The sequence below is a fragment of the Ylistrum balloti genome, unplaced genomic scaffold (genome assembly GCF_031769215.1).
Source record: "Ylistrum balloti isolate Yb309-2 unplaced genomic scaffold, AGI_CSIRO_Ybal_v1 Utg370006, whole genome shotgun sequence".
Lineage (NCBI taxonomy): Eukaryota > Metazoa > Mollusca > Bivalvia > Pectinida > Pectinidae > Ylistrum > Ylistrum balloti.
Window position 1 is genome coordinate 336156 of NW_026782081.1, and position 20165 is coordinate 356320.

Below are 20165 nucleotides of genomic sequence, written 5' to 3' on the forward strand. Positions count from 1 at the left end.
CATCAGCGTAAATTCAGGATTCAAGATACATGGGTTAAGCGGGGTTTGATCAACGGTCATCTTTGGCAGTGGAGTTAAATAGATGACAGATATTGAGGTTTGTCAGAGAAGGCCGGGGAGCGTTGGAGAAAGGAACACCATCTCTCACAAACTAAGACTCTGCTTGTACATAACTAAACTACATGAAAGAAGACATAACGTCTTTGTGCTTATACTCAATCAGGCCACATTACCCTTTCTGTGTATGACGTCATTAAAATGAGTGTAAAGAACCAGTACGGAATTATCTCTCCATCAATTCTCTACAATTTTTTTTCATGGACTTCAGTGGCATCTAGACTCTAGAACACAGGCACTCAGAAGCTCACTTATATCCGTTTTTCAAAATCATAAATGGGCTTATCTCAACCCTATACAACCATAGTATGTGTCCAACACAACCCATACAAACAGCCACTCTTCTTCCTAAAGAAGCCAAACCATTTATACAGAAATCTGCACCATGCATGATTCAGACCAAACTGGAACAGAATCCTGCCATTCCTATTTGACCTGGCCTTGTCTGTCGCATAATGTGTCGTGTGAGAGGTGAGTGATGTGTAATGGAAACTTAGTGCATATCAGAAAGTTTCATTTGACATCAGTTACTTTTGAGAGTTTAGCTTAACAATTCTAATGCTAGAAATGCAAAACCAATAGCATTCTTTTGTTTCCATCTCATAGGAAAAAATTAAACTGGCCTTCATCTTTGACATTCAATAATGACCTTTGTAACATACTTTTCAGATGCCATTAATGTTGAAATTCACCAAATGAAAAAGTTCCACATCGTCAGTGTTTGAGTATATCCAGCATGTCCAAATACACCAAAATGAATTGTTGTTATTTGTTGTTTGTGTTATCAGTACTCCCAGTACTTTAAATCTTCTATAAAACAGTACAACAAACACTGAAATTATCAATTACTATTTTAATGATGCATCTATATAGTGTATATCTAGTAGCTGTAACAAATTTTCACATTCTATGGCAGAGGTTTAGATTTCATAACGGTTTCAAATTGCATTAAAAGTAAAGTCAAATAAGGAAAAATGACAATTCCATAAATATATATATAGGTTATACAAAATGATAGTAGTACCTATTGCAGCAAGAGGACTAGATTAAACCTGATGATGTGCAGATGTAAAGCTGAATTTTGAAATCATGAAGTCATTTGACCGACATGGGTAGTGTGCATCTGTGACATCACAAGTTCAATGCTGTTAAAACAGCCCTATAGATATATACTGGGAAACGTCTATATTGCATTTGATATATGAACTTTTTAGCGACCTTTGTGATATATTTCATTGACATTTACTTAAAAGTTAAATTTAAAGTGACACATATACACAGACATGACTTTTTACATGTTAAATTATGAAATGAGCTCCTACTGAGCAGACAAGCAATATACTTGAAGCACTTGTCCCACACAGATGCTATCTAAATCAGTCTGTGTAAGGATTGCACAATGTCAATTTGTTATTATGATATGAATATAATACATCATACAATTTATCATTAACGAAAAAAAACCCAGCAATACTGAAGTTATTTTGTAAATATTTCACCGACTGTATATAACTTTTAAATATAAAAAATCTGGCACCAAATATTGCTGTTAAACAACATGAAGTGGAATAACAGTTCTCACTGTAGAATAAATAAAATGATTACAAACTAACTTCTCATATGAAGTAAAGAAACTCATCTTTGATCAACAACATTGAGAGTTCTTCTGTTTTATTTTTCTGAAAACATTTTTTATTTGACAAACTTCTCATCATTGCTGAGAAAGTGTATTGAATGCCTCCAGACCTCAACCAACCTCAAAATCTGAAAATTCTGGCAAATTTCATGCTTGGATATATCTGTATATACCATCTACACAACGTTATTGTCAGCAATATCATTCTTCCTCAAAACTGAAAAATTCATTTTCAATCTGACGTTGGATGCCATGACTGCTCCAGATCATGTTTATTCTTTCAACGGTGACTGCTTTAGTCATTGAACTTGTGACATCACAGCTGATAGAGTCCCATTCAGCACGAGTAATGTTTATGCTGTTAAGTAGTAGAAGGACAGGCAAAACTTTTACTTTCATACATGAATAATTTTGATGCAGTTTTCAACCCTTGTTTTCAGATCATATAGAATAATAATACATTTACATTAATTATATTTTCATTCTGGACACATTTTAAAGTAAGAAGAGACTCAGATGCCTTAATAGTCATCTGACAGCTGACATCTGTAACAGCAGTAATGGTAGTGGGAACAATTATTAAATGTTTCTGAATATTATCACTCTAATTCATACTAGTTTCTTAACTCTCCCTCATAGTTTCAGCTCAATAGCATGTGATACTAGAGGGGAAGTTGTAAAAAGTTTGCAGATGGCAGTCATGGCTGGACCATATGTGGATCATTTCAGGCAAGTTTCAGCCAAACCCCATGGGTGGAACTTTAGAAGAAGTTCAAAATAGGTACAGTATTGTTAAGGAAAAGTATGATTTTCAAATATATTTTCATGATGGCCACATTGAACTTTTGAAGGGACTTAAAAATAACGCCTGGCCAGCATCCTTACCATCCTCACCAATTTTCAGCTCAATGGCACGAAGGGAAATAAAGAAATTAAAATATGGATCCCAGATTGACACTAAAAATATCAACATAATTGCAACAAGCTTTAATAACAATATTCCAAGCTTTACTACACTAAATGAGGTCACTCGTATCTCCAGGATTTGGTATATAACAGCCACAAGACAGGAAGCTCTGTGTACATTTAAGCAATAAATTAATAGATCATCATGAAAAATGCATGCAAGAGATTTAGCTGTAAAATAAACCACTATAACATATAATACATTCTCCCTGCCAATCAAATGGAAAACATTATGTGTGCTAATTCATCAAGGTATAAACGTGATAACTTAAAAACAGTCATATTTTGTATTGCACATTTTACCATGTGAACACTGACATTTTTGGTTACATTTCATTTCACTAATACATGTATCATCATGCTGAGAGATGATTTTTATTTTTTTACTGGGCAAATCATATAGAGAACCATGAGTTCACAAATCACAAAAAAAAACAAGCATTTGGATAATTTGCAAAAACCAAAACTGCTTTAACTACAACCAGAAAGCAAAAAATAAGACTTGTCTGATACTAAGATGTTTTCAGACAACAACATGCATTGTTTTAAAAACAAACTGTTTCCACAACACGAGGTATAATATTAAAGGTGGTGTGTAATACATTTCATCAATCTAAGATCAGGAAATGTCACCGTTTATGCTGAAATTCATTGCGTAATTGACATCCATCTGTTTAGAACTATTACTGAGCTCTGGAGTTCCTTTTGAACATTGTGTAGTCTGCTCATTTACCATTTCATCCTCACTTTCGCTCTCCAGAGCTTTACTTAACACTTCTATATCAGAATCAGATTGCATGTCTTCTTGTTCCCTGTTCTCATTACATTTAGTCTCACTGTTATGTTTTAAATACTGTGTAGTAACTGTTTCGCCTACGGCTGCACTGGTGTCAATATTGTTTTGGTCGTCTTTCCACTGTCCTGTTGAGTTTTCAGCATCCACCACCACTGACAGTGGAGGGAATGAACTGAACTCCTCCTGATCTGTCAATGATGAGCTGTTGCTATCTGTGAATAAGTCGACACTGCTGTCACTTGTAACACTATTTTGATCCTCAGTTGATTCATCCTGTGTTCTCAGGTCCGACTTCGTGTCCAACACTGCATTCTTGTTAAAATCTCTGTCATACAAATAGATGCTATTATCAATCATATCGTAGTTTTGTCAGTGCAAAAGAAACACTAGATGTAACACTAACTTTGTCAGTGTAGACACCAGGTGTAACACTAACTTTGTCAGTGTAAACACCAGGTGTAACACTAACTTTGTCAGTGTAAACACCAGGTGTAACACAAACAATATACTCAATCATTTACTACCTTTTTTCCATGGAAAATTCAACACCAGGTGTAACACACAGACACCATAACCAATCAATTACCACTTTTGTCAGTGTAAAAGTTCAGACCAGGTGTAACACTAGCATTGTCAGCATAAAAGTCAATATCTGGTGTAACACAGATACATTATAACCAATCATTTACCAGCTTTGTCAGTGTAACAGTCAACACTAGTGTAACACACAGACATTGAAACCAATCATTTACCAGCTTTGTCAGTGTAACAGTCAACACTAGGTGTAACACACAGACATTGAAACCAATCATTTACCAGCTTTGTCAGTTTAAAAGTCAACACTAGGTGTAACACACAGACATTGAAACCAATCATTTACCAGCTTTGTCAGTGTAACAGTCAACACTAGGTGTAACACACAGACACCATAACCAATCATTTACCAGCTTTGTCAGTGTAACAGTCAACACTAGGTGTAACACACAGACACCATAACCAATCATTTACCAGCTTTGTCAGTGTAACAGTCAACACTAGGTGTAACACACAGACATTGAAACCAATCATTTACCAGCTTTGTCAGTGTAACAGTCAACACTAGGTGTAACACACAGACATTATAACCAATCATTTCCCAGCTTTGTCAGTGTAACAGTCAACACCAGGTGTAACACACAGACACCATTACCAATCACTTACCAGCTTTGTCAGTGTAACAGTCAACACTAGATGTAAACACACATGCATTGAAAAGCAATCATTTACCAATTTGTCAGTGTAACAGTAAATTAACACACATCACACAATCATTTACCAGTGTAAAGTCAACACAGGTGTAACACACAGACATTGAAACCAATCATTTACCAGCTTTGCCATAAATGCACTATGTAACACACAGGGGCCATTTTGCCATCCATGACATCATCGATAACACACAGACATTGAAACCAATCATTTACCAGCTTTGTATGTAACAGGTGCAATAGGTGTAACACACAGACATGAAACAGTTTTACAGCTGTCAGTGTAATCTAGATCAAATCAAGGTAACACACAGAACAAACACAGATTTACTTTGTCAGTGTAACAGATCAACATCAGGTGTAACACACAGACATTATAACAAACACAGCTTTGTCAGAGTAATCTAGATCAAATCAGGTGTAACACACAGTTTAACAAACACCAGAATTGTCAGTGCTAAAGTAATCTAGATCAAACAAATAAATTGTAAAACAAACAAATTTTCTTGTGGAGTAAATTAAACATCACACAATCATTAGGAAGTACATGTAATACCTGCAGTTTTCCTTGATTCCTCCACTTTGCCATAAATGCTCTATGACATCAGGGGCCATTTTGCCATCCATGACATCATCGATATCCTTACAGGTGAGGTCTGACTGTATGAACAGGTGCAATAGGGCATCGGACATGAACAGTTTTACCTCCAGTAATCTAGATCAAATCAAGGTAAATTAGTTTAACAAACACAGATTTACTTCGAGTAATCTAGATCAAATCAAGGTAAATTAGTTTAACAAACACAGAATTACTTCGAGTAATCTAGATCAAATCAAGGTAAATAAGTTTAACAAACATAGAATTTCTTCGAGTAATCTAGATCAAATCAAGGTAAATTAGTTTAACAAACACAGATTTACTTCGAGTAATCTAGATCAAATCAAGGTAAATAAGTTTAACAAACATAGAATTTCTTCTAGTAATCTAGATCAAACAACAACATCAGTGGGACTGATTTTATTGGACACAAATTTTAGCTACAATTCTGTAGTTCACGGGTTCTGGGCCCTTGATTTGGTTCACTGCACATCCTCTTAGTATGATCAATGCTTACACAAAGTTTCATTATACTAACTTAAATGAAAGCAAGGTTAAGTAACAAAGGTCAATAACTCATAAACAGGTTACAGGCCCTGAAGTTGGTATAATGCACAGTGTCTTAGTATGACCAATGCTGACACCAAGTTTCATTATACTTACTGAAATTAAAGCAAGGTTAAGCTATGGATATAAGTTTTAACAAAGGCCAATAACTGATAAAGGGGTTACAGGCCCTGAAGTTATATACTGACCAATGCTATAATCAAGTCTTATTATCCTAGTTTATATGCAAGCCATGTTATGTTCTGGACATGAATTTTAAAACAAAAATGGCAATGACTAAGGGGTTGTTGGCCCTGAAATTGGTACACTGCACATTTTCTTAGTATGACCAATGTTTACAAAAAGTTTCGTTAGTTTTATTGAAGCAATTTATAGCTATGTTTGGTACACAAAATCTCAACAAAGTGCAATAACTCTGTAATGATCTTCCTAAACTTTAGTAATCTGAACAACCATAGAAAAGTATTACATAATCTAATGAAAAACTTACATTTAAAGAAATTTCCTTCAATTATCTAATGATTTGCCTGAGATCAATTTTTAGTTAAGCGAAAATTCCAAACAGCAGGCAAAGAAAGTGCTAAAGCCATATTTTCGATCACAATCACCTTTAAGGGTTATTAGATTGATGCAGAAAAGGTATCCAGATGAGGAGAGATTGAGTAAACAGTAGATCCTGAGAGTTGTGAAAAGTTTGAGATAATGGAACCGTTTGAAACAATGGACACAAATGATATTGATGGCAGACCAAGGACAGTAAGAAAGGAAGTAATAATACAGCAGGTGTGGAAGATCGTTAAAGAGATACCACATAAATCACGTGTAATGTTACACACACTGCTAGCTGCACAAGTGTACACAGAATTTTAGGATTTGATCTCTATTTAGGTCCATATAAAATTTACGTAATGCAGCATCTTATGCAAAGTGACATTGACAGCAGGACTATGTCTGCAAGATGGATTCAAGACAACATCGTCATTGTTGATGATATTTGGTTTTCCTATCCGATTTTATGTAAAAGTTATTGCAACAATTAAAATAATGCTGGATGTTGTTGGAAATTTGAACTGGAAAAATGCCCTGCATCAATACACTAGTTACCTTTATATAGTGACATTGAAACAGTGAATAGTAAATGGTACCGAAACATTTTTAACAATTCCAGACACACTTGCTCAGAAGACACATTCATGGAGGGGACACTTGGCTTGAGCAGAACAGAGTGACACCCCACACAGCCAGAGTTGTTCTCAGTTGGTTGGATAAAAGATTTGGTTAGAAGCTGATTTCCTTTAAAACAGCTAACATATGGCCTCATAACTCCTCAGACTTCAGCCCTATTAATTTTTTATGGGATTTTTAAAAGATGCTGTATACAATACACATCCAAATTCTTTATCTGAATTTAAGTTGGCAATTAATTGTAAGATTTCTGTTGAGCTATGCTGCTGTAGTTTACTTGCTTTTTTTCATGAAACTGTCTGGAAATTTGTCTTATAAAACTTTAATATATATGGTAATATATCAAATTCTCACAATGCTATCAATGTTTTCCTATCCGATTTTATGTAAAAGTTATTGTAACAAATAAAATAATGCTGGATGTTGTTGGATATTATGAGATGCCCTGCATCAATACACTAGTTATTTATATCTAGCTTTAATGTAACCATAAAGGGATCCCAAACAAGTATAAATTTTATCTAGTTTTAACATATATTTGTGAAAAGTTACTGGTTTGTAATAATCAACATTTGGAGTAATGAATATTTATCCCAATAATTTGAATGGTTTCATATCAATATCAATGTTCACTGATGATGTCTATAGGCAGAGGGAAGTACTTATTTTACTTGAATGAGGAAACTGAAGATGTGACCAGTCACATGATAAACTTATCTCTTATTACAAATATATCTTAAATGTAAGCAATAGTGTAGCAGGCAGACATCTCACAAATGATCTTGTTTCTCTGAATTACCCTTAACTACCAGCAAAATTTTCTACTTAAACTAAACATGAACCTATAAAATAAAATTGAAGGATCAAATTAAGTTAAAAGGCAGTAATTGATAAGACATGGTCATACATCTTGAATATATATTCATGGTTAGAATGGCTGTTCCTGGTAGGAAATACATTTAGCAGTGATATAATTGAGTTGTATATGTATATATAAGATTATAATAATCTAGTCTTTTTCTGAGGTACAGGAATGTCAGTTTCAGAGTTATAGGGTTGTCTGTTTCAGAGATACAGGATTATCAGTTTCTGAGGTACAGGATTATCAGTTTCAGACGTACAGGATTATCAGTTTCAGAGGTACAGGATTATCAGTTTCAGAGGTACAGGATTATCAGTTTTGAGGTACAGGATTATCAGTGTCTGAGGTACAGGATTGTCAGTTTCAGAGGTACAGGATTATCAGTTTCAGAGGTACAGGATTATCAGTTTCTGAGGTACAGGATTATCAGTGTCAAAGGTACAGGATTATCAGTTCCAGACGTACAGGATTATCAGTTTCTGTGGTACAGGATTGTCAGATTCAGAGGTACAGGATTATCAGTTTCAGAGGTACAGGATTATCAGTTTCAGAGGTACAGGATTATCAGTTTCAGAGGTAAAGGATTATCAGTGTCAAAGGTACAGGATTATCAGTTTCTGAGGTACAGGATTGTCAGTTTCTGAGGTACAGGATTATCAGTTCCAGACGTACAGGATTATCAGTTTCTGAGGTACAGGATTATCAGTTTCTGAGGTACAGGATTATCAGTTTCAGACGTACAGGATTATCAGTTTCTGAGGTACAGGATTATCAGTTTCAGAGGTACAGGATTATCAGTTTCAGATGTACAGGATTATCAGTTTCTGAGGTACAGGATTATCAGTTTCTGAGGTACAGGATTGTCAGTTTCAGAGGTACAGGATTGTCAGTGTCAAAGGTACAGGATTAGTAGATGTACCAGTGGAAATATTAGTTAACAAGAAAATACTCTAGATCATTCATTGTTATAAACTTGTGACTTTCTTATAAATCTATGACTTAGTTGACAAGGAAATTCTCCAGAACTTTCATTGTTACTAACCTGTGACTGACTTATTAACTTGTGACTTACTTGACAAGGAAGTTCTCCAGACCCTTCATTCTAAATGCTACAAATTCTGCATCAAACCGATCCCCGAAGATTTTCTTAGGTGGAAGTGGTGGTGGTTTTCTATAATGCAAATATATGTTGTGTTATTTTTATACCTACACAATGTAATTAAATGTTTAGGTAATTGCAACAACAACAAGTTTTAACAAAAGGCAATAACTCTGTAATTAAGGACTTATGGTGTCCAATATTGGTACACAGAAAATAGTCTTAGTTGACTAAATGGTATACCAAGTTTCATTATTCTTGTTCAAGTGTAAACAAAGTTATGCTCGGGACATAAAATCTTACTGAAGGGCAATAACCCTTACATCAAAGAGTCATTGGCCCTGAATTTGAACATTGCACATCACCTTAATATATCCAATGTATACAGCAAGTTTCATGCAACTTGCTTCACTGTGAGCAAAATTATGCTCTAAACACAAAATGATGGATCGACAGAAAAGCTGATTCTGGTTTCCCCCCACCCCCACCCTCATTTTCATTGCAGGGATATGATATGAAACATTCATAATAAGACAGTAAATTTTCTAAACATGCCATATCGCTGCATGACGTCACCAATACTTTCCCAATGCTAACTAATGCAATACATTGATAATTAATATTTCCCATGACAAGGGGGATTCCATAAAAAGCAGCTTTAGCTAACAGATGAATGTAATATTTCGTATTGTGCATTTAAAATACTTAAAGTTGTACATATTTCATGGTCCGAAAATTGCTTGTATAATTTTGACAAGATTCAACAAGAGGCATGTCTGACTTTTAAACATGGGAAATCTATGTACTCACAGCAATGGATGGTGCCGGCGCAGTCTCTTTCTTAGCCATTCAAATTCTGAATATCGTCTGCGAGTCAGAGATTGTGACAAACTGAAGGCACAATTGGATGTCTGAAAATAGAACATCAACAAGACACCTGTATTATTCACCTCTATGTATGGCATGACAGAAGAATAGAAATATCTTTGATTTTTGCTTCCTAAATGAACATCAACACAGCTTAAACAGCTTAGTTTGGAGATTTTCACTTTTTGAATGCATCCTCAAATTCATGCTCACATCCCAGAAGTACTACAGGCAAAAGTAAATGTTTTATTTAATACTGGGATTTTGAGACATGTTCTGTAAGAAAAAATATTATAGACAGATACAAAAAAATGGTCAAATGGGAAAACAGATATGTATGTAGATATTTAAAATTCTTTTCCCTTTAGTTTTGATGAAGCAATTTCAACCATGTACAGTCAAGTGAGCCATATAGACTCAATGATGCTTCAGACACAATGTGGGTGAAATCAAAATTTATATCTTACATAAAACATCCACATAAAACAACATTTTAATGTATACTTACTTTGATGGCAATCTCATAAGTAATATAGCGTCCATTGTCCCAGGTGTTATGTGTTACAGGATTCCTCACACAAACATCCAAAGAGGACTGTAAATATCAAATTACTATGTATTAATTCAAATACCATAATTTCTTACTGTCTGTGGGTATTTCATTTCTTCACTTTGGGAGGTGCTTTTACAATTTTCTGTGATGTAATTTATGTACTGTCCATGAGGTGTACATTTTAAAATGAGATTAATCATATGTCTTTCTCATGGTTTTTTTTTAACATTAGTAGCCAGTGAGGATAATACTTTATATTACCCATGGGTTGTTAATGCATTTTCAATATAGGGTATATCATCTTTTAAAAGGTCTCATGAAAAATTAATTGTCCATCTCTTGAAACCCAAGGTGGGTAAAATTGAGTGGCTAAGTGGAAAGGCACTCCCTTTCGACAAGGCATCAATAGTCGATTCCTGGAATGGAAGTAATAAAGGTATGGGGTCATCTGTCCACCACCTAAGTTTTCCATGTGTAATCCAGTTTCCACCTAACAAGAGTGATTAATATAAGTTGGAACAATTTGTATGAGCTATGTCTTATAAGGATTCTGCACAAGTCATACCTGGTGCTAACACTGTGCGATACATGTCTTGTAATGATACTGTGTGAGATAAACCTGGTGATGATACTGTGTGAGATGTGCCTGGTAATGATATTGTGTGAGATGTGCCTGGTGATGATATTGTGTGAGATGTGCCTGGTGATATTGTGAGATGTGCCTGGTGATGATACTGTATGAGATGTGTCCGGTGATGGTACTGTGTGAGATATGCTTGGTGATGATACTGTGTGAGATGTGCCTGGTGATGATACTGTGTGAGACGTGCCTGGTGATGATACTGTGTGAGATGTGTCTGGTGATGATATTGTATGAGATGTGCCTGGTGATGATACTGTAGGAGATGTGCCTGGTGATGATACTGTGTGAGATATGCCTGGTGACGATATTGTGTGAGATGTGCCTGGTGATGATATTGTGTGAGATATGCCTGGTGATGATACTGTGTGAGAGGTGCCTGGTGATGATACTGTGTGAGATGTGCCTGGTGATATTGTGAGATGTGCCTGGTGATGATACTGTGTGAGAGGTGCCTGGTGATGATACTGTGTGAGAGGTGCCTGGTGATGATACTGTGTGAGACTTGCATGGTTATGATATTGTGTTAGATGTGCCTGGTGATGATACTGTGTGAGACTTGCCAGGTGATGATACTGTGTGAGATGTGCCTGGTGATATTGTGAGATGTGCCTGGTTATGATATTGTGTGAGATGTGCCTGGTGATGATACTGTGTGAGACTTGCCAGGTGATGATACTGTGTGAGATGTGCCTGGTGATATTGTGAGATTTGCCTGGTGATGATATTGTGTGAGAGGTGCCTGGTGATGATACTGTGTGAGATGTGCCTGGTGATATTGTGAGATGTGCCTGGTGATGATACTGTGTGAGATGTGCCTGGTGATGATACTGTGTGAGAGGTGCCTGGTCATGATACTGTGTGAGACTTGCCTGGTGATGATACTGTATGAGATGTGCCTGGTGATGATACTGTGTGAGATGTACCTGGTGATATTGTGAGATGTGCCTGGTGATGATACTGTGTGAGATGTGCCTGGTGATGATACTTTATGAGATGTGCCTGGTGATGATACTGTGTGAGATGTGCCTGGTGATGATACTGTGTGAGATGTGCCTGGTGATGATAGTGTGTGAGATGTGCTTGGTGATATTGTGAGATGTGCCTGGTGATGATACTGTGTGAGATGTGCCTGGTGATGATACTGTGTGAGAGGTGCCTGGTGATGGTACTGTGTGAGATGTGCCTGATGATGATACTGTGTGACATTTGCCTGGTGATGATACTGTGTGAGATGTGCCTGGTGATGATACTATGTGAGATGTACCTGGTGATGATATTGTGTGAGATGTGCCTGGTGATGATACTGTGTGAGATGTGCCTGGTGATATTGTGAGATGTGCCTGGTTATGATATTGTGTGAGATGTGCCTGGTGATGATACTGTGTGAGACTTGCCAGGTGATGATATTGTGTGAGACGTGCCTGGTGATGATACTGTGTGAGATGTGCCTGGTCATGATACTGTACGAGACTTGCCTGGTGATGATATTGTGTGAGATATGCCTGGTGATGATACTGTGTGTGATGTACCTGGTGATGATACTCTATGAGATGTGCCTGGTGATGATACTGTGTGAGATGTGCCTGGTCATGATACTGTACGAGACTTGCCTGGTGATGATATTGTGTGAGATATGCCTGGTGATGATACTGTGTGAGATGTGCCTGGTGATGATACTCTATGAGATGTGCCTGGTGATGATACTGTACGAGCCTTGCCTGGTGATGATACTTTATGAGATGTGCCTGGTGATGAAATTGTGTGAGATGTGCCTGGTGATGATATTGTGTGAGATGTGCCTGGTCATGATACTGTGTGAGAAGTGCCTGGTGATGATACTGTGTGAGATTTGCCTGGTGATGCTACTGTGTGAGATGTACCTGGTGATGATACTGTGTGAGATGTGCCTGGTGATGATACTGTGTGAGATTTGCCTGGTGATGCTTCTGTGTGAGATGTACTTGGTGATGATACTGTGTGAGATCCTGGTGATGCTACTGTGTGAGATGTACCTGGTGATGATACTGTGTGAGATGTGCCTGGTGATGATACTGTGTGAGATGTGCCTGGTGATGATACTGTGTGAGATCCTGGTGATGCTACTGTGCGAGATGTACCTGGTGATGATACTGTGTGAGATGTGCCTGGTGATGATACTGTGTGAGATGTGCCTGGTGATAATACTGTGTGAGATGTTGTTTAACAGCTTAATTTTCAAAACTTGGGATTGATTCCTGTAGCATAAGTTTGATCACCTCCATAAGAAATTATATATAGTCATAAAGCGGGAATTTCATCATATTCTTTTTATATTCTGAGTCAAACAAGGTTCTCAAAGGAGTGAAGCTAGATATTGGGGATGATTTTGCGTCTTCATAACAAGAGAAATTTTATACATTAACAACATTTAGGTCTTGTCAGACACAGATCATAGGAAACATGGTATGATTAATGATAACATCATGAAACTAAAGCCAAATAACAGGACTGATTTTGACAGGTATAATTGGGATTCATCATGTTGACAGTAGTTCAAAATGCTGAGGTTACAAATATCAATTCCATTTCCAAGCCATCTCCCAAGGACGGATAGCCAACCAATGCTGATTGGCCCAAAGTCAAACCTGGTAGTATTGTATACCTCAGCTCCCTCTTAGATCTTCTGTGTTATTTTGTAAACCCATCATGGCCTAGCTGTGCAGAACTTTGTTATTTCCAATAAATTTGATATCAATGAGGAATTAGGATCAGAGCGATTTTTTTTACACAAGTTAAAGCTCTTAAATCAACATTTTGCCAGTTCAACATTCCAACCTAACATCCCCAAACCAATCCAACATGTTCCCTCTATTTTGACTGTCAGGTGGTATGGGCACCCAAAGAATTTTCTAACTACAATAGAATTTGATAGTAAAACACAAAGAGGCACAGGAGTCCAACGTCCTGTGGGTGGTACCGGTTAGTATATATATCTGTAGAGGAATCCTAGGTGGATACTGGAGTATTCTAGTACAGCTCCATAGACAATAGGTAATAACAAGCAGATAAAGGATGGAGCACCAACACCAGGGATTCTGTAACATAAATTTTTGGAATCCCTGGTAATGATGCTCCATCGTATAGCCAACAAAATTTCTTTGATATCCATTTCTCCTTACAATAAATGGTTATTTGTTTTTATTTTTTGTCAAATGGTGAAGTAAGTACTTTTGCTTTAGGTTTCATATATCATTTTTATGATCAATTTGAAAAGAAATAATAATTTGGAAACAAGAGGCCCCCGGGTCATCTGATTATAAAAACATATGTATGATATATGCTTAATGGACCTGCATCCCCCTGATTGCTCACCTGTTCTGTAGCTCACAAAGACGATCTTTTCAGTTCATTTAGTCAATTTCTGCAAACTTGAAATCTTATTCCTCATATACATGCTGCTAAAAATACCAACAAAATACCATAACCCACTACCTATTGCTTGTTGATAAAAGAAATGTTCAGTTCTGAACACATTCTGAACACATTCGACCCAGTGACATTGAAAGTGGGTAAAGGTAAATCATTTGAATAAATTGTTACAATAGAATTTACCTTTTGGTTATTAAGAATAAGTTTCTTTAAAGTCTTCAAAATATATTTCACAAATTAAACAGCATCTGAATCATAAGCTTTCAGTTTAATTGTGAATGAATGATTCACCCTAAAGTGACTTTTTCAAAGAATGAAGAAAATGAAAGTTTGATGACCCTTTTTCATGTAGTGTCATATTACACACTTGAATGCACTAATTGATTTCCTGTAATACATATATTTATAGAAAAGAAACAAAAACAAATTGAAATTCCAGAATGCACTTTTACTTTCTGTTTTCTTTCGTTTTTGCTCTTACTGATATGAAATATGAACATTCCTTGAAAATTCCAATAGTGATAATAATCTTTAGCTGCCAAACCAAAGATGGTTGTCTAGCAGCTATTTTGTTTTTCTGATCAGTCCCAAAATAAAACAGGCACACCTAGGAACCAAGGAGAGCCTACATATGAGATTTGAGAGAGATCAAGAAATAGCTATCACAAAAATTGGTTACAGACAGATGGATGGATGGATGGACCACAGACGCTGGGCAGGTTTGAGAAGCCCAACATCTGATTGGCTATAAACTTGAATTTTACTTAAATAACAATCTTTAACACCATCAGCTTTGTATTAAGCCTCATGAATCAGTAACACTCTAAATTAAAAAAATACTGACAATTATGTCATATTATTTCTATTTTAAATTATATAGTTTAAACAATTCCAAGCTCTGTTTATCAATTACCAATAACTGTAGCACCCAATGAACTGCTTATTTCTGAATATGCTTATATTAATCAATACCAAACTTATTGTAAAAAATAAAGACAAACACAATACTGTAAACATTCCTTATCAAAATAGGTTTTACTTTCATTAATAATATCTAGTAGATCAGAGTTGCCAAACTAAGTTAACATTATAGGACTGTTTTAACAGCAAGACATGTCCACATCAGATGACATATCATCTGACAATCCGACACATTCATTATGTCAAATTCACAGTCGACATACTGTAGCCACTTAACTAGAAATCTGTGATCGTAAACAAATTACAGTTTCAATATCAATTTAATTTAACTTTTGACATACTTACCATTATTTTCGCCTTTTGTGTTTCTAATCAACTGGAGCTTCCTGAAGCATTGAAAAACCCATACTCCAGCCTGATCACATGACTAAGGATGTAAATAATTCAGGGTCGCTACATTGCTTGTTTTAGTGCCAGCAGTCAAACATTCTAATGACTCGCAATGCTTCATCGCATATCCAACGCTTGAAAACATAAAATCATACGAAAAAAAATCATACACAAAATAATAACAAAATAAAAGAAGAAACAGAATGGATAAAAGTACCATCACTCTTTACATGGTTATTTCAATAACAATAAATACCGATTGGAACAGTTCATGTGATCTGGAATTATTTTAGTACAACCGGAAGTACTTGTACCTGATATTAGACCTGAAATGCACAGTTATGGAATTTCCTGTCAAGCATAAATCAATTAACTTAAATTTCCATCAATTTCACTCATACTTTACAGCATAATGCTCCCGGAAATATGTGAGTGCATCGACCCCACTTTTTATAATGAAATTCTGAAATCTAATGATATTCAGCAAGTTAGTTTCGGACAGGTAAGGATGGACCTCACAAACTGCACGTACGAAATATTCCGCTGTCCAGTCTCGGTCCTGATCTGTATATTGTAGGTTAAACCGGTCCAACCGTATCAACTGCCTACGCGAAAGCGCCCTAACTTTCAGACTGAGGACTTCAGTTGGGCACAACTATCGTTTACGGGCACTTTTGCGTAAGCAGTAGAAATGGTTGGACCGGATTTAAAAATCTGACACATGTCTTACTGAACACAATTTTGAATAATTTAATTAACTCACATATTAACTTTAAATTGTTCATTCGTCCCTTTGTAATAGTTAAACTCACATATCAACTTTTAATAGTTTAGCATCAATCAAGTTGGGTTTTTTTTTTCTGTCGTAACAACAGACCGATCAGTGACTGTGGGTCATTAGTGACGTGGTTGTGCTGTACCGTTATTCACGTATGCGCCTTTTGGCAATCCATGAAGATCTCTGAATCCCTTTTGTGGAAATCACGTGTTTGAAAATTTCAAATTGTTAAAAAAAACTTTTAGAAATAGAAATGTTGACCTTCACCTTGGAACGGAGACAATGGCGTAGCTGGCCTGTAACATAGGGACATGCGAATTTTGTTTCTTTGGGCTATGTGATGCTGGGAGTGCTTGGTGCTCGTTAGTTTGCCTGTTGGTTCCGTTGTTGTATACCTTGCTCTTATTTGAGAACGCGACATTACTTACACGAACTGAACAAGATTTACATGTCGAACACATGTCGTCGATGAAGCATCAGACGCTTACTCTTCTAGAGCACATGGTCTTATTCTCCTTGTACTTTTTCAGGAGTTCCTGTGTAAATCTTTGCTTTATCGTTATTTTTGTTTTATTGCAGTTCTTTGTTGTTTATGTTTCTATCCTGGTTGTAAGTTTATTACAGAATGAAACAGTCACGCTGTGCTTTCTTTTTCGTTTTAGAAGAATGTAAAATTGTATCACCATTTTTTCATTTGTATTATTAATCACGGACTTATAAATATTCGAAGCCCTAAGATTAATAGCGTATACCGTTTATTTACCGATACCTCAGTTATCACAACCTGTTGTCACGTGTACAGGATGATTGTGTAATTTTGAAGTTTAATATCAGAAAAAAATCCTATAAAGGAAATAGCTCTTGTGATCTAATGGAAGCTACTTCGATAATGTATTTGAGGCTGGAAACAACACACATTCTTTAAGATGCTCAAAATCAAACACAATTTCAATGTTTATTAATTGTTGTTATGCCTAAGGTACACCCATTTTTTATGTAAAAAATGATACTAAGATATACAATGTATCATAAAAACGGACATTAATGAATCTTTGTAAAGAAGGGAACGTACATAAAGTAACAAGTCTAAGATAAAAGTGACCGCTACCAATAGCCTTTGTTAGACAATATCAATGTACGGTTCTTGGCTTCTCTACATTGCTGAACTACAGCTAGGGCAAGAACCGATATTGATCTGGTTACATCAGTCAATAATCTGGCTTCTAGTCCCCGAGTTTCTTACACTATTTAATGTCCTCCTAGTTTGATCCGAAACGCCAAAATTATAACGGTAATTATTTATAACTTGATATTCTAAAACAGTCTGAGTCCATGTCTAGCATACAGAGACATGGACCAGTAAGACTGTGAACTAGACCAGCTAACAACTAAGTTAGGGTTTGGGTGATAACTAGGTGTTTACAAATCAAAGAATCGTTATGAATATTTCCGTGATACCCCCTCCCCCCTTCCAACAATTTTATTGTATAATATAAACCGTGTATAACATACAAATATTTCTTTGACCAACAGGCACGCTGAAGATCATCCTCGATACTCCAGAGAGGCTAAACGTGTACACTGATATTTACACTGATGTACACATCTAATTGTATTTAAAATATTAAATATGATGAAAATGGGTATTCACACTATGTTAAAGCCGCTAGATACCGGTTTTCTGTCTGATTCGGTTTAGAGCGGTTTTCACGGTTAAATTGTTATGCGATCACGAGTGACGTCTTCTGTGGGTGTGTCCTCTCAACCAATCGGAATACATCCGAGTTGTGTGAAGGTCGTACTGTCACGAACGAAGCATGTGTATTGAAATTAGTAACATGATGTACTTTATAAATAAATTATTTCGAAATAATTAAAAAGAACAACAAAATTGATTACGAACATTTAACAGTGATTATACAAGAAAACATTGATTAATGCCTAAAATTATCCTGAAACACACAATTTATTGCATGATCCAGAGACGTAGATCCAATATGAATGAACACGTGTGTCAAACGTGGGCGATAATACCCTGTCATGCGATAAATGGGTTGGTAGCGACCAGATTTGTCATAACACGTGGCGAACATAATGGGTAGAGGAAGCAACATCCCCGAAATGAACACGGAAAATGTCGATAAAATTGACAGAAACTCTACAAACAGCATATGGATTCGAGATACTGAGTATTCTAATGTAAGTACTAAGTTAATTTGAAATGTATACTTTGAAAATTAATAGCCTTATTTAATTGTGGGATTTATGTCCCATTATGTATTTGGCTTTACAATGTCCTCGTGCCTTCAAAACAGGATCAGGGCGCTACCTGTATGATACGGGCCGTTACTGCTGACAGTTGTGGGGCATCCAACTTGTGCGAGGGGCAGGTTCTCTCAGATAAGGGGCCGAATGAGCATGACCCCCTCACGCCAGACTCGAATGATGATCATGACGGTCCCATCATTGGTGGGTAACGCGTGCTTCACACCTCACTTAAAAGTGGTGGCGAACTCATATCAAAGGGATTAGACGATCAGCTGGGACAGAAAATCAAATTTAATAATGTAATTTTCTTCTCTTTTTTTTTGCGTTGATCGAACGCTAATTAGAAAATATTCCTTTCTGTGTTCTTATTGAAACAAATTTAATGGTAAGAAATGCAAAAATATCATCCGCCCGGCATTTTGAGTGTCCGATCCCTTTGTTCGCAAGTTCACGACATATAGGCCTAATTATAAATGTACTAGTTGCAGAGTATAATCAGGCCAGGGGGTCCAACCAGATACATCAGTCGTTCACGTTTCACGCAGCATATTGAGGCTTATTGAACAGTACAGAGAAGATAATGCTAGTAAAAAGACCTCGTAATATTGTAATACTAGATTATTCTGGTTGGACTAACAAGTAGCCCATTACAAGTTACTGGCATGGACGTGGATATAGATGAATAGATCCAAGTCCGTGGTACTGTAACCAAACTTATCAAAATCTGCAATGTAAGAATTTGTGATTAACCACAGTTTGTTACATTTTATTTTTTACCCATTTTGTTTCTTCTTTTATCTTTTCATTAATTATACACCCATGGTACTGAATGTCACAAAAGAAACCCACATTTGTAACCAAGTCTCATAAGGGTTTCTTATTGGTATGGGGTGGAGTGATACAAGGACGGGGGGAAGTTGGGAATTGGACTTCAGGACAAGGGGCAGGGCTGAATGTCAAATATGAATGTGGATAGGCCTATATATACCCCATCCACACTGACAGGCCATTTAAGAAAATTTGTTATCTTCATCAAATTACAAATTGTGGGTACTTTTGTGGCAGAAGGCTTATGATTCAACAATGTATTTTTTTTATTCTACATTTTGATATTTACTTGTAGAATCTTGCATGACATCAATTAATACTTCACAAGAGATATAAAATTGGAATTTCAACAACTTTTCCATTTAGCAAACATTTTGAAAATTTTATGAATATCTAATTAGAAATTGTATGAAGTTTTTATCACATGATCAATTAT

At 36.2% G+C, this 20165-nt stretch overlaps 1 protein-coding gene across 1 annotated transcript; it reads right to left on the reverse strand.

Annotated features, from left to right (window-relative positions):
- Positions 1-955: 955 nt before the first annotated feature.
- LOC132548228 (sorting nexin-10-like) lies at positions 956-15887 on the reverse strand. The gene is made up of 6 exons (XM_060212064.1): positions 15811-15887; positions 10449-10535; positions 9884-9984; positions 9047-9145; positions 5319-5477; positions 956-3840 (listed from the first exon to the last, which is right to left on the reverse strand). Exons 1-6 carry the CDS (start codon positions 15811-15813, stop codon positions 3339-3341), a joined length of 951 nt encoding a protein of 316 aa, XP_060068047.1. The 5' UTR covers positions 15814-15887; the 3' UTR covers positions 956-3338.
- Positions 15888-20165: the final 4278 nt, after the last annotated feature.

Coding starts and splice junctions, on each gene's coding strand:
- LOC132548228 (XM_060212064.1), bottom strand. Junction 9,146..9,883: donor CGCCGGCACCATCCATTGCT/GTGAGTACATAG, acceptor TTTGCATTATAG/AAAACCACCACCACTTCCAC. Junction 3,841..5,318: donor GGAATCAAGGAAAACTGCAG/GTATTACATGTA, acceptor TTTGTATGACAG/AGATTTTAACAAGAATGCAG.